This window comes from Salvelinus alpinus, chromosome 21 (genome assembly GCF_045679555.1).
Source record: "Salvelinus alpinus chromosome 21, SLU_Salpinus.1, whole genome shotgun sequence".
Classification (NCBI taxonomy): domain Eukaryota; kingdom Metazoa; phylum Chordata; class Actinopteri; order Salmoniformes; family Salmonidae; genus Salvelinus; species Salvelinus alpinus.
Genome location: NC_092106.1, coordinates 32,206,091 through 32,221,379, shown reverse-complemented (window position 1 = coordinate 32,221,379; position 15,289 = coordinate 32,206,091). Strand labels below are relative to the sequence as shown.

The window sequence follows — 15,289 nt, the reverse complement described above, 5'->3', positions numbered from 1 at the left end:
CCTAAACCGCTCATGCAAGCGCACTACAAATCAAGCACATCTAACTCCGCTTCATGGAATTTATCGTCTTCTTTTGGGATTTGCTGTTTTTCTTCGTCAGACATAGTATGGCTACATGCGGAGGCTTCATGTAAATAAAACTACATTTGCTTCTCGGAAACCACGTTTCCTGTGCTAACTTCCGTAAGGGGAGTTGTTCACATGTACACAATAATCGAGCGCGGGGAGTAGGAGAGGTGCGTGGTTTGTGAAGAATAGCTATCTCGGTGTATAATGGAATTAGCTAGTATTTGAGAACATGATATTCGCATGGGGGTCAGATATGCCAGTTGTTGTATCATCTAATGCACAGTCACTGCGCGGCTTTATAACAGCTAGAGTTAGTTAGCTAGCTAACGTTAGCTAAATGTGCTTTTAATCCGTTGTTGGAACCTCATTGGCTAGCTAACTGCAGAGTGCTCTTAGTTAATATGTAACGTTATGCATTAACCCCCGGAAATCCTAACCTTACCTAACTGCTTAGGGGGAAATGCAAAACTGTAACGTTACCTTAGCCCTTAGATCAGCGTCAAGGCCGGGGAAAATTCAACTTAATCCGTGTATTCAGTCATTGGTCATATTGGATTCAGAAGTCTTTCCTACAGTTAGCCGAGCTGGCTCAACCTCAGAATCATAGCTATGGGAGATTTGCATTGGCTCACAATGTTGTGGCAAACAGTATGACCTGACCAGGGAAAACTCTGTGCCCCAATTACAGGCTATACGTTAAGGCGACTGCTGGCATTTGTCAGAGCATCAACCAGACTTGTCTTTCTCTCTCTGTCTGTCTGTAGGTGACATCTCCAGAGACGTGTTAACTGTATTGATCTAGGTGTTGACGTCACTCCCTCTGTTGCTGAAGGGTTCTCTGAGAAGCTGCTCTGGACCCGTTTCCATTCAACATGACATCAGAGAACACCCTGTATGTAACCTCAGAGTAATCTGTCTCGTCGTGGTGTAGTTGTCACTGAGTGCATCTGGAGACTCTGGGGTTCTGATTGTGCTTCTGTTGCCAGGGACGATGAGGACACCTTCAAGATCCTGATTGCCACGGATATTCACCTTGGTTACCTGGAGAAAGATGCTGTCCGTGGCAACGACACGTTCAACACCTTCGACGAGATCCTGAAGTGTGCCAAAGAGAACCAAGTGTGTGTGTGTGTGTGTGTGTGTGTGTGTGTGTGTGTGTGTGTGTGTGTGTGTGTGTGTGTGTGTGTGTGTGTGTGTGTGTGTGTGTGTGTGTGTGTGTGTGTGTGTGTGTGTGAGAATGTAATTTCTCTCTCTCCCACACTCACCTCTGTCTCTGTCCGCAGGTCGACTTCATCCTGTTGGGAGGTGATCTGTTCCATGAGAACAAGCCTTCCAGACGCTGTCTTCACTCCTGCATCTCTCTGCTGAGGAAGTACTGCATGGGAGACACTCCTATCCTCTTCGATGTCCTCAGTGACCAGGCTGTCAACTTCAGCAACAGCAAGTCAGTCTGTGTGTTAGCCCTGACATGGCAATGCTAGCCCTGGCGTGGCGGTGCTAGCCCTGGCGTGGCGATGCTAGCCCTGGCGTGGCGATGTCAGCCCTGACCTGGCGATGCTAGCCCTGGCGTGGCGATGCTAGCCCTGACGTGGCGATGCTAGCCCTGGCGTGGCGATGCTAGCCCTGGCGTGGCGATGTTAGCCCTGACCTGGCGATGCTAGCCCTGGCGTGGCGATGCTAGCCCTGACGTGGCGATGCTAGCCCTGGCGTGGCGATGTTAGCCCTGGCGTGGCGATGTTAGCCCTGACCTGGCGATGCTAGCCCTGGCGTGGCGATGCTTGCCCTTGCATGGACAGCATCCTCACACTTTTTTTTAATTGGTGAAAACCTATTCATCACCTGTCACAAATGTTGAATAATATTCTAGTTGAACTTACTAGATAAAATATCCACGTATTATTAAAGACTTTCCAAACGTGGGTCGTATGTAAAGTACAGTATGTGCATCAAATGTTTCTGTGTGTGTTCTCAGGTTCCCGTGGGTGAACTATCAGGATGAGAACCTGAACATCTCCATCCCCGTGTTCAGCGTGCACGGTAACCATGACGATCCTACAGGGGTAAGCTCCGTTGCCAAGGTTTCAGTCATCCAGCTTGAACCACAGACGCATATGTCTGTATCTCTATGTGTAACTCTATCTCTCTCGTCTCCACTCCAGGCGGATGGTCTGTGTGCGTTGGATCTCCTGAGCTCTGCCGGACTTGTCAATCATTTTGGCCGCAGCCAATCAGTAGAGAGGATAGAGATTAGTCCCGTCCTCCTGCAGAAAGGCAGCACTAAGCTAGCCCTGTACGGCATCGGCTCTATTCCTGATGAGCGCCTCTACAGGATGTTTGTTAACAACCAGGTGACCATGCTCCGCCCCAAAGAAGACCAGGACCAATGGTTCAACCTCTTCACCATCCACCAGAACAGGTGTGTGTGTGTTTATACTGTCCACCAGAACAGGTGTGTGTGTGTGTGTGTGTGTGTGTGTGTGTGTGTGTGTGTGTGTGTGTGTGTGTGTGTGTGTGTGTGTGTGTGTGTGTGTGTGTGTGTGTGTGTGTGTGTGTGTGTGTGTGTGTGTGTATACTGTCCACCAGAACAGGTGTGTATATATACTGTCCACCTGAACAGGTGTGTGTGTGTGTTGCAGGAGTAAGCACGGGGCCACCAACTACATCCCAGAGCAGTTTCTGGATGACTTCCTGGACCTGGTAGTGTGGGGTCATGAACATGAGTGTCTGATAAACCCCAGCAGGAACGAACAGCGGCTGTTCTACGTCACCCAGCCTGGTAGCTCTGTTGCCACGTCACTGTCCCCCGGAGAGGCCGTCAAGAAGTACGCGAACACACACACACACACACATACTCAAAACCACTTTTATATACGCTCAAGCAGCACTCACTGTGTGTGTTTGTCTGCATATTTCTATGCCCGTGTGTGTGTGTGTGTGTGTGTGTGTGTGTGTGGTGTGTGTGTGTGTGTGTGTGTGTGTGTGCAGGCACATAGGTCTGCTGAGGGTGAAGGGGCGTAAGATGAGCCTTCAGAAGATCCCGCTGCACACGGTGCGTCAGTTCTTCATCCAGGACCTGGTCCTCTCAGAGCACCCTGACCTCTTCAACCCTGACATGCCCAAGGTCAACCAGAGGGTAGAGGCCTTCTGCCAGGAGAAGGTGAGCACAAGGCGTTCTTCCTCGCTCTTTCTCTCTCTCGCTCTCCCTGACTGTGTGTGTGTGTTCGTTCCCAGGTGGAAGCGATGATTGAGGAAGCAGAGCGAGATCGACTGGGAAAGCCCCTTACCCCTGAGAAACCCCTCATACGCCTCAGAGTGAGTGAGACACTAGTAACATTTTATACCTAAGCAATAAGGCCCGAGGGGGTGTGGTATATGGCCAATATACCACGGCTAAGGGCTGTTCTTATGCACAAGTGCCTGGACACAGCCCTTAGCCGTGGTATATTGGTGATATGCCACAAACCCCGGAGGTGCTTTATTTCTATTCTAAACTGGTTATCTGGTTACCAATGTAATTAGAAATGTAGAAATAAATGTTTTGTCATACCCGTGGTATACGGTCTGATATACCACGGCTGTTAGCCATTCAGCATTCAGCGCTCAAACCACCCAGATTATAAAACATGTTATTCTGTTGAACACTGCAACAGCATCAAGGGTATTTCTCAAGGTACAATTTACAATTCCCACTTTCTCTCTCTCGCTCTCTCTCCAATTCAGTAGACTTTTTTGACATGGCAAATTAAATTACTTACATTGTCAAAATATACATAACAAAAAATGGTGGGACCAACAGCAACAAGGCATTAATAGTAGTAGTGGAAATGTGATTACTATTAACAGCAACTACAACAACAATATTAATGAGAATAACAATACATTAAATCAATAGTAGTTGATCAGTCTCAACATGACTGAGAAGACACATGACATGGTATGAAAGACAAACCAAATCTAAATGGGAAATATTATTTACATTACATTGTACTTTTCACTGGTTGTCCCTCAAGTTTTGGCAGGAGGACACATACAGTATTTGGATGCCAAAACATTTAGGCTTTTCACCCAATAAATATTTTATAGTTTCAAATTCTTTGTACTGAAGGATAATTTTGGGAAAGAAAGATTATCGTAGGTCTTGAGTATTTGTCACTGTAATATTTGTCTCTCCCTCTCTCTTTGTCTCTCCCTCTCTCTTTGTCTCTCTCTCTCAAGGTGGACTACAGCGGTGGTTTTGAGGCCTTCAATGCCACTCGTTTCAGTCAGAAGTTTGTAGAGCAGGTTGCGAACCCCAAAGACGTTGTTCACTTCATCAGACAGAAGGAGTACAAGGCCAAAGTTAAAGGTAACACACACACCATGCACCATAATCATAACATTTGACAAGCCTACTTTTTCTGATGTTCAGATCACTCGCCTGACTCTGTCTTTTTTGCTGTGTAAGTGTAGGCGAAGAGGATGTTGACTTTGGGCAGCTCCTGAGTCACTCCTCAACTGAGGGTCTGAGGGTGGAGGATCTAGTTAAAGAGTACTTCCAGACAGCAGAAAAGGTACACACACATTTCTCCATACCTTGACTGTGTGTCTGGATGTGTGTTAACATGACGATGTGTGTTAACATGACTGTGTGTGTAGTAGGGCTGACCCCAATTAGTCGACTCGTCGATTGTTTGGTTGCTAGGCTGTTGGTCGAACAAGATTGTTTTAGTTGAGCAGTAACAAATATACAGTACCAGTCAAAAGTTTGGACATACCTACTCATTCAAGGGTTTTTCTTTATTTGTACTATTTTGTACATTGTAGAATAATAGTGAAGACATCAAAACTATGAAATATGACACATGGAATCATCAAAAAAGTGTTAAACAAATGTAAATATATTTTATATTCGAGATTCTTCAAAGTAGCCTCCCTTTGCCTTGATGACAGCTTTGCACACTCTTGGCGTTCTCTCAACCAGCTTCATGAAGTAGTCACCTGGAATGCATTTCAATTAACACATGTGCCTAGTTAAAAGTTAATTTGTTGAATTAATTTCCTTCTTTATGCATTTGAGCCAATCAGTTGTGTTGTGACAAAGTAGGGGTGGTATACAGAAGATAGCCCTATTTGGTAAAAGACCAAGTTCATATTATGGCCAGAGCAACTCAAATAAGCAAAGATAAACGACAGTCCATCATTACTGAAAGACATGAAGGTCAGTCAATATGGAACATTTCAAGAACTTTGAAAGTTTCTTCAAGTGCAGTCGCAAAAAGCATCAAGCGCTATGATGAAACTGTCTCTCATGAGGACCGACACAGGGAAGTAAGATCCAGTTATCTCTGCTGCACAGGATAAGTTCATTAGAGTTACCAGCCTCAGAATGCAGCCCAAATAAATGTAAAAGTAACAGACACATCTCAACATCAACTGTTCAGAGGTGACTGTGTGAATCAGGCCTTCATGGTAAAATTTCTGCAAAGAAACCACTACTAAAGGACACCAATAAGAAGAAGAGACTTGCTTGGGACAAGAAACACAAACAATGGACATTAGACTGGTGGAAATCTGTCCTTTGGTCTGATGAGTCCAAATTTGAGATTTTTGGTTCCAACCACCGTGTCTTTTGAGACGCAGAGTAGGTGCACGGATGATCTCTGCAAGTGTGGTTCCCACCGTGAAGCATGGAGGAGGTGTGATGGTGTGGTGATGCTATGCTGGTGACACTGTCTGTGATTTATTCAGAATTCAAGGCACACTTAACCAGCATGGCTACCACATCATTCTGCAGCGATACGCCATCCCGTCTGGTTTGGGGATATCATTTGTTTTTCAACAGAACAATGACCCAACACACCTCCAGGCTGTGTAAGGGCTATTTGACCAAGAAGGAGAGGGATGGAGTGCTGCATCAGATGACCTGGCCTCCACAATCACCCGACCTCAACCCAATTGAGATGGTTTGGAATGAGTTGGACCGCAAAGTGACGGAAAAGCAGCCAACAAGTGCTCAGCATATGTGGGAACTCCTTCAAGACTGTTGGAAAAGCATTCCTCATGAAGTTGGTTGAGAGAATGCCAAGAGTTTGCAAAGCTGTCATCAAGGCAAAGGGTGGCTACTTTGAAGAATCTAAACTATAAAATATATTTTGATTTGTTTAACACTTGAACTACTATTACTACATGATTCCATATGTGTTATTTCATCGTTTTGAACTCTTCACTATTATTCTACAATGTAGAAAATTAAGAAAAACCCTTGAATGAGTAGGTGTGTCCAAACTTTTGACTGGTTCTGTATATATATTTGCACCCATCTCGGTGAACTAATCCATTGCGGAAGCCTAGATTAAAAGCCCATTTAAAGCTTGTTCTGAAAATGTGGCCCCATATGGAGGGTGTGACGCAATTGCTGAGCCTCCAGAGGCAACCAGAGGCCATATTGAGCTCTGTACCACATCGCCATGCCCCTCCCAAATGTTGTAACAATGTGGAGGGCTCTGTATAGCTCCACGTTGACATGATTGTTTGACGGTAGGTGAGGGTGGTACATCCTGTATAAACACACTCCCCTGACAACAGCTCTGCACTGCTCCGCAATCAGTATGAATGTCCTGACTTCTGCTGAGACCGTTCTTGTCCTGACTTCTGCTGAGGCCGTTCTTGTCCTGACTTCTGCTGAGGCCGTTCTTGCCCTGACTTCTGCTGAGGCCGTTCTTGCCCTGACTTCTGCTGAGGCCGTTCTTGTCCTGACTTCTGCTGAGGCCGTTCTTGCCCTGACTTCTGCTGAGGCCGTTCTTGCCCTGACTTCTGCTGAGGCCGTTCTTGCCCTGACTTCTGCTGAGGCCGTTCTTGCCCTGACTTCTGCCGAGGCCGTTCTTGCCCTGACTTCTGCCGAGGCCGTTCTTGCCCTGACTTCTGCCGAGGCCGTTCTTGCCCTGACTTCTGCCGAGGCCGTTCTTGCCCTGACTTCTGCCGAGGCCGTTCTTGCCCTGACTTCTGCCGAGGCCGTTCTTGCCCTGACTTCTGCCGAGGCCGTTCTTGCCCTGACTTCTGCCGAGGCCGTTCTTGCCCTGACTTCTGCCGAGGCCGTTCTTGCCCTGACTTCTGCCGAGGCCGTTCTTGCCCTGACTTCTGCCGAGGCCGTTCTTGCCCTGACTTCTGCCGAGGCCGTTCTTGCCCTGACTTCTGCCGAGGCCGTTCTTGCCCTGACTTCTGCCGAGGCCGTTCTTGCCCTGACTTCTGCCGAGGCCGTTCTTGCCCTGGACTTCTGCCGAGGCCGTTCTTGCCCTGACTTCTGCCGAGGCCGTTCTTGCCCTGACTTCTGCCGAGGCCGTTCTTGCCCTGACTTCTGCCGAGGCCGTTCTTGCCCTGACTTCTGCCGAGGCCGTTCTTGCCCTGACTTCTGCCGAGGCCGTTCTTGCCCTGACTTATGCCGAGGCCGTTCTTGCCCTGACTTCTGCTGTTTGTTACTTTGGTTATGGTAATTATTTTTTATGTATTCAATATATTATTCCAGTCTTCCTGTTCTCATTGTCTGAGTGGACACATTGTTTGCAGAGTGCACAACCTATGCTACACTTGTGAGAAATACGTTTTGGTTTATTTTATTCCGTTAATGAATTTTGTTAATTTAGTCATTGTGTTTTGTTTGGAGCTCTCCTGTCCATGTGAATAAGGACACACAGAAGTAGGCCTATAGACTACCAGAAAAATCTTTCCAGCTCTCTCCCTTTTGATAACCACTTGGCGTGAAAGGGAAAAATGTCTTGCTCTGATCCATTGGAAACGTAGACCTTCCTGATTTACTTCTCATCAGTGCTTGACTTGGACTGAAATAGGTTCCGGTACTCATTTTGGGTGTCAGTACTGTTTATATGTAGGTGCAGGAGCTCCACAATACTTTTGAGCTAATATTTATTAAGAGGAACAGGAGCTCAAGCAGTAGAACATGTTGAGGTGCTGGTATTCGGCTCCGGCGAACTCCTGCCCAAGTCAAGCCTACAGCTGCGTCTGTCCCGAGCTCCCTGGCATGGGAAACTGAGGGCCCAGAATATTTTATACAATGTTGCAAGTTCGCTAGCTAGCTTCCAGGCTAGACCCAATTTAATAGTTGATACAATGTTTAAAGTTTGGCTACACATGGCCTGTTTGCAACAATGTGATATATAGGATATTTATTTTTAAATCAGGATATTTTCTACCTGCAGACTGAATTTTTAAAAATTTGTTGGCTTTATGTAGGCTATTTTTAAATAAGTGGCAATAGAAGTTAGATTTTAGGTTTATCATTTTCATTTAGATTTGGATATCATTTTGATTAACTACATGGCAATGATTTTGAGATATGAGGACATTATCATAAATTAAATTAAACTGTTTAATGAAAATGTGCATATGAAAACAATAACTGGCACGCAGATCGGTAGAATGGTCAGATAAATTGGCATTCCACATGGGAAAAGGTTGCAGACTCCCCGTGTAGCCTATTACCGGCAACTTCAGGAGAGTAATGGCAAAATCTGCGAAAGCCAGCAGGAGAGGGAGGAGAATAATTTGGTCAGGTTAAGTTTTTATTCTTCTGGTTATCTAGATCTCTGGCGCCCTCTTGAGGCATCAAACCATAAGCTTAAAGCATCAGACAAGCTCTATGCACATTTTATTAAATGTCTATAAATGGAAAAATACACGTTTAAACATTTTTGAGTAATCGATTGGTCGAAAGAACAGACGACTTTCGGTTGACGTAAGATTTTGTTTTGTCAAGGACAGCCCTTGTGTGTGTGTGTTTTAACATGACTGTGTGTGTAGACGGTGCAGCTCTCCCTGCTGACGGAGCAGGGCATGGGGAAGGCGGTGCAGGAGTATGTGGACAAGGAGGAGAAAGATGCCATCGAGGAACTGATCAGATACCAGCTGGAGAAAACCCAGAGACACCTGCAGCAGAGAGGAGTACAGACAGAGGAGGAGATTGACCAGGAGGTACGGAGGAGGGGGAGAGGAGGGGGTAGTCACCTCCAGCTGACAGGAGTACTGACAGAGGAAGAAATTGACAAGGAGGTGTAGAGAGGGGGAGGAGAAGGGGGTAGAGACCTCAAGCAGAGAGGAGCACTGACAGAGGAGGAGATTGACCAGGAGGTACGGAGGAGAGGGAGAGGAGGGGGTAGTCACCTCCAGCTGACAGGAGTACTGACAGAGGAGGAGATTGACCAGGAGGTACAGAGGAGGGTGAGAGGAGGGGGTAGTCACCTCCAGCTGACAGGAGTACTGACAGAGGAAGAAATTGACAAGGAGGTGTAGAGAGGGGGAGGAGAAGGGGGTAGAGACCTCAAGCAGAGAGGAGCACTGACAGAGGAGGAGATTGACCAGGAGGTACAGAGGAGAGGGGAGAGAGAGGAGGGGTAAGCACCTCCAGCAGAGAGGAGCACTGACAGAGGAGGAGATTGACCAGGAGGTACAGAGGAGAGGGGAGAGAGAGGAGGGGTAAGCACCTCCAGCAGAGAGGAGCACTGACAGAGGAGGAGATTGACCAGAAGGTACAGAGGAGATGGGGGAGATATGATAGTAACCACAGCAACCTGTTCTCTCCTCAGATTCGCCGTTTCAGAGAATCTAAGAAAAATACTGCAGAGGAGGATGAAGAGGTTCAGGTGGTGAGTCAGGAACACACACACACACACACACACACACACACACACACACACACACGTATACGTTCATACCAGTACTCTCCTCTCTGTGTAGGCCCTCAACAGGGCTAAAGCTCACCGCATAGAGCGAGGCGAAGACCTGGACCTATCAGATGAGCATGATGTGTCCATGGATTCAGACGAGGACTCTGCCCCTCCTCCCCCCACCAGGGGCAGGGGGCGGGGTGGCAGGGGAAGGGGCCAAACCACAGCCAGGAGAGGAAGAGGTTTGTTTCTCTCCAAGATCTATTCACTCATGAGAAAGGGTTAATTATATTTATGCATGTATATATTAACGACTGCATTTGTTTGTATGTGTTGTTGGCGTGGGTGCATTTTGTGTCCAGGTGCAGCAGAGCCGAAGCCAGCAGGGCGGGCCGGTTCTCGGAAGGCCTCAGTGGCCACCCCCACCCAGGGCAGAAACATCATGGATGGTGAGTGGCTGCTGTGTTGTTGTGTTTCTCAAACCTAAGTGTGTGTGTATTATTGTACTGATCTACTACTTATCTTCCATCCCTCCCTCTTTCCTCCCTCTCTTTCTCCTCCCTCCATCCTGCAGCGTTCCAGGCTCCGCCCCAGCGGCCATCGAGAGGGGCGGTGGCGGCTAAATCTTACTCAGACGAGGTTAGTCCCTCACACTCCCCATCTCTGCGTGCTTTATAGACTTTCTTACTGGTCTTGAAGTGAATGTGTGTGTTGTAGATAGATGTTCTAATGTTGGTGTCCTCACCTCCCTCCTCCCTCCTCCTCCATCTCACCTCCCTCCTCCTCCATCTCACCTCCCTCCTCCTCCATCTCACCTCCCTCCTCCTCCATCTCACCTCCCTCCTCCTCCTCCATCTCACCTCCCTCCTCCTCCTCCATCTCACCTCCCTCCTCCTCCTCCATCTCACCTCCCTCCTCCTCCTCCATCTCACCTCCCTCCTCCTCCTCCATCTCACCTCCCTCCTCCTCCTCCATCTCACCCCCCTCCTCCTCCTCCATCTCACCTCCCTCCTCCTCCTCCATCTCACCTCCCTCCTCCTCCTCCATCTCACCTCCCTCCTCCTCCTCCATCTCACCTCCCTCCTCCTCCTCCATCTCACCTCCCTCCTCCTCCTCCATCTCACCTCCCTCCTCCTCCTCCATCTCACCTCCCTCCTCCTCCTCCATCTCACCTCCCTCCTCCTCCTCCATCTCACCTCCCTCCTCCTCCTCCATCTCACCTCCCTCCTCCTCCTCCATCTCACCTCCCTCCTCCATCTCACCTCCCTCCTCCTCCTCCATCTCACCTCCCTCCTCCTCCTCCATCTCACCTCCCTCCTCCTCCTCCATCTCACCTCCCTCCTCCTCCTCCATCTCACCTCCCTCCTCCTCCTCCATCTCACCTCCCTCCTCCTCCTCCATCTCACCTCCCTCCTCCTCCTCCATCTCACCTCCCTCCTCCTCCTCCATCTCACCTCCCTCCTCCTCCTCCATCTCACCTCCCTCCTCCTCCTCCATCTCACCTCCCTCCTCCTCCTCCATCTCACCTCCCTCCTCCTCCTCCATCTCACCTCCCTCCTCCTCCTCCCATCTCACCTCCCTCCTCCTCCATCTCACCTCCCTCCTCCTCCTCCATCTCACCTCCCTCCTCCTCCTCCATCTCACCTCCCTCCTCCTCCTCCATCTCACCTCCCTCCTCCTCCTCCATCTCACCTCCCTCCTCCTCCTCCATCTCACCTCCCTCCTCCTCCTCCATCTCACCTCCCTCCTCCTCCTCCATCTCACCTCCCTCCTCCTCCTCCATCTCACCTCCCTCCTCCTCCATCTCACCTCCTCCTCCTCATCTCACCTCCCTCCTCCTCCTCCATCTCACCTCCCTCCTCCTCCTCCATCTCACCTCCCTCCTCCTCCTCCATCTCACCTCCCTCCTCCTCCTCCATCTCACCTCCCTCCTCCTCCTCCATCTCACCTCCCTCCTCCTCCATCTCACCTCCCTCCTCCTCCATCTCACCTCCCTCCTCCTCCTCCATCTCACCTCCCTCCTCCTCCTCCATCTCACCTCCCTCCTCCTCCTCCATCTCACCTCCCTCCTCCTCCTCCATCTCACCTCCCTCCTCCTCCTCCATCTCACCTCCCTCCTCCTCCTCCATCTCACCTCCCTCCTCCTCCTCCATCTCACCTCCCTCCTCCTCCTCCATCTCACCTCCCTCCTCCTCCTCCATCTCACCTCCCTCCTCCTCCTCCATCTCACCTCCCTCCTCCTCCTCCATCTCACCTCCCTCCTCCTCCTCCATCTCACCTCCCTCCTCCTCCTCCATCTCACCTCCCTCCTCCTCCTCCATCTCACCTCCCTCCTCCTCCTCCATCTCACCTCCCTCCTCCTCCTCCATCTCACCTCCCTCCTCCTCCTCCATCTCACCTCCCTCCTCCTCCTCCATCTCACCTCCCTCCTCCTCCTCCATCTCACCTCCCTCCTCCTCCTCCATCTCACCTCCCTCCTCCTCCTCCATCTCACCACCCTCCTCCTCCTCCATCTCACCTCCCTCCTCCATCTCACCTCCCTCCTCCATCTCACCTCCCTCCTCCATCTCACCTCCCTCCTCCTCCTCCATCTCACCTCCCTCCTCCTCCATCTCACCTCCCTCCCTCCTCCTCCATCTCACCTCCCTCCTCCTCCTCCCTCCCTCCTCCTCCCTCCCTCCTCCCTCCCTCCTCCTCCCTCCCTCCTCCTCCCTCCCTCCTCCTCCATCTCACCTCCCTCCCTCCTCCTCCATCTCACCTCCCTCCCTCCTCCTCCATCTCTCCTCCCTCCTCCTCCCTCCCTCCTCCTCCATCTCACCTCCCTCCCTCCTCCTCCCTCCCTCCTCCTCCCTCCTCCTCCCTCCCTCCTCCTCCCTCCCTCCTCCTCCATCTCACCTCCCTCCTCCTCCATCTCACCTCCCTCCTCCTCCATCTCTCCTCCCCCCTCCTCCATCTCTCCTCCCTCCTCCTCCATCTCTCCTCCCTCCTCCTCCATCTCTCCTCCCTCTCACCTCCCCCCTCCTCCATCTCACCTCCCTCCATCTCTCCTCCCTCCTCCTCCATCTCTCCTCCCTCCTCCTCCATCTCACCTCCCTCTTCCTCCATCTCACCTCCCTCCCTCCTCCATCTCTCCTCCATCTCTCCTCCCTCCCTCCTCCATCTCTCCTCCCTCCTCCTCCATCTCTCCTCCCTTCTCCTCCCTCCTCCTCCATCTCTCTCATCTCTAGATAACCATTGACGATGATGACTCTGACGATGTTTCCTTTGTGAAGCCTGCATCAAGACTGACTCCTGCATCACGACCAACACCTGAATCACGACCAACACAGAGGTACGAAAGTGTGTGTTGGGTAGGAGTTGGACATTGATTAGTGATCTGTATGTATGTGTCTGTTTGTAATTAGAGGGTATTAAAGGGGCAGTGCAGTCATAAATGTGGTTTTCTATGTTTTATATATATATTTGCAAACTGAGGTTGGAATAATACATTGAATAAAATCAGAATGATGCCCTTTTTAGTGTAAGAGCTGTTTGAAACTTCAGCTTATTTTGCATGGGTGGAGTTTATAGACCAATAACAGATGGTTTTCAGGTTGCATATCCCTCCCATTAGGCTGCTCACTCAGAACACTTCTAGATAAATTCTTGCTTGAAAAAAAGCTTTTTGATAAGAAGCTGTTTTTGTTTCTTTTTTTGACTATTTTAATGTAAAACAATCACAGTAAGGTATGTAATTGTTACCCTGTAATGATTTGATAAGAGTTAAAAACAGCTGCATTGAACCACTAACGGTTCTCGGGCCTCCTCCTCCTCTTCCTCCTCCAGTAGGCGGGGCTCCCAGGGTCAGAGCCAATCATACAGAGGAGTGACATTTGATGACGACGATGATGAGGTATGAGACCTGTGAGATGACTGAAATATGCCTGTTGTAGTGTGTGTCTGTCTAACCTCCGTTCTCTCTTTCAGGAGGACTTTGACCCGTTTAAAGGCTCCAGTAGGAGTGGCCGGCGATAGCTTTAACCCCGCCCCTTTGGACAATGTTCATGTTTCTTATTGGCTAGTGAGCTGTGAATGTATGATTAACTTACCCATAGTTCTTCACCCCACTTATGGTCCTGACGATGGACCCCTGGGCTGCCAATACGCTGCCTGTTCAGAACAGAGGAAGCGTTAGCTGGCTGTACCTGTGTCTAAACTCTTATTTTTCATCCTATAGCTTGTTTTCAATCTTCTTTTTAACTGTGAGATAATGTCGTATGGTGAGGTCCCAGCGTCTATTAGGTTTCCATTCATTCTAACTTCTAGCTGGAGTTTTCCATACCATCTGAAGACCTGCTTTGACTGTTGATTGGCCGTTCTGAGCTCCTAAAGCGTCATTAGTCAGTGTTGTTGAGCCCTGTTATTGGTCAGTGTTGGACCCATTCAGTCACCATGGCAACCGTCCGCTTTCAGCAAATGTATTAAATACTTCCTGTTTCTATTTCAGGTGTGTGTTTACTGTTCCTGTTTGACGCACCTACACACACACACACACTCTACAGGTGACATACACTCACTTGTTGACATTCACACCCGCTTTATGTTAGAACGCACACAAGACGAGCTAAACAGTAAATCTCAATTGTATTCCCTTGTATTCCCTCAGTATTCCCTCCCTCCTCGTCTCCTCAAAGCACATTGGAGGGTCCTCCCTCAGATCTTCTCCTCCAATGCGTTTTAAGGAGGAGGCATGGCGAGGACGCAAACACGATTGAGATTTATCTACAGGACAGTGGACAAATAAATAAACACTCTTTAATATGTTTAATAAAAAAAACAAGACTATTAAAACGATAACCTTTGTTACTTCAGGGATATGATCAAATGTGGTCCATTACAAATACATTAAAAGTTTAACCTTTTCTCATTCCTTCCTTGAGTGCAGCACTGATGAGGGATTTTCACACTGCCAGTTTTCTTCCACGTTATAGAGCCCAGGGCTGTTACACACTTGTATATTCTGTTGTGGGGCAATACCAACCTTAGCCCAGGGCTGTTACACACTTGTATATTCTGTTGTGGGGTAATACCAACCTTAGCCCAGGGCTTAGATGGCCATGTTATGGAGCAGGGTTTTGGGACTGGCTTAATACAAATTGTTCAAAACTTGGTGTCAAAATGTCCTGTGTGAAACGGCTATTTCTGGTACGTGCCATTTAAGTGGAACATGTATCGTGAAATCATGGCGAGATTTATGGTGGAGGCATTGAGCCAACTTTGTCAGATCAGTGATAGTTCAAGGAAGGACAAAGGTATGTTTATTTAGAGTTGGCCACTTGAACAGAGTAGCACATGTCCAGTGTCTGGCCCTACAGGGTACCACACCAGTCAAATGAGGTCAGTGTTGTTTTTCCTGTTTCCATGGCGCCATCTTCTGGTTAGGACTGGTAGTGAACACATGGAAGATCTCAACTGCATACTTCTCGCGTCCCCTCTCCTCGTCTTCTCAAAACCCATTGGATGAGAAAGCCAGAGGTCCCTCCCCTCTGACCTTCTCCGATGGGTTTTAAGAAGGAGATGAGAGG

At 49.1% G+C, this 15,289-nt stretch overlaps 1 protein-coding gene across 2 annotated transcripts; it reads left to right on the top strand.

The window, feature by feature from the left end:
- The first annotated feature begins 125 nt into the window (after positions 1 to 125).
- mre11a (MRE11 homolog A, double strand break repair nuclease) lies at positions 126 to 14,205 on the top strand. Of its 2 annotated transcripts, none has more exons than XM_071357790.1 (19): positions 126 to 236; positions 834 to 961; positions 1,056 to 1,188; positions 1,353 to 1,513; positions 2,042 to 2,129; positions 2,229 to 2,485; positions 2,706 to 2,891; positions 3,055 to 3,226; positions 3,301 to 3,381; positions 4,285 to 4,414; positions 4,519 to 4,619; positions 8,863 to 9,033; positions 9,645 to 9,704; positions 9,796 to 9,967; positions 10,088 to 10,174; positions 10,300 to 10,364; positions 12,953 to 13,056; positions 13,554 to 13,617; positions 13,692 to 14,205. In XM_071357790.1, exons 2-19 carry the CDS (start codon positions 942 to 944, stop codon positions 13,737 to 13,739), a joined length of 2,100 nt encoding a protein of 699 aa, XP_071213891.1. In that variant the 5' UTR covers positions 126 to 236; positions 834 to 941; the 3' UTR covers positions 13,740 to 14,205. The 2 variants fall into 2 exon arrangements, with proteins under 2 accessions (XP_071213891.1, XP_071213890.1); XM_071357789.1 differs by having other exon boundaries at positions 13,551 to 13,617.
- Positions 14,206 to 15,289: the final 1,084 nt, after the last annotated feature.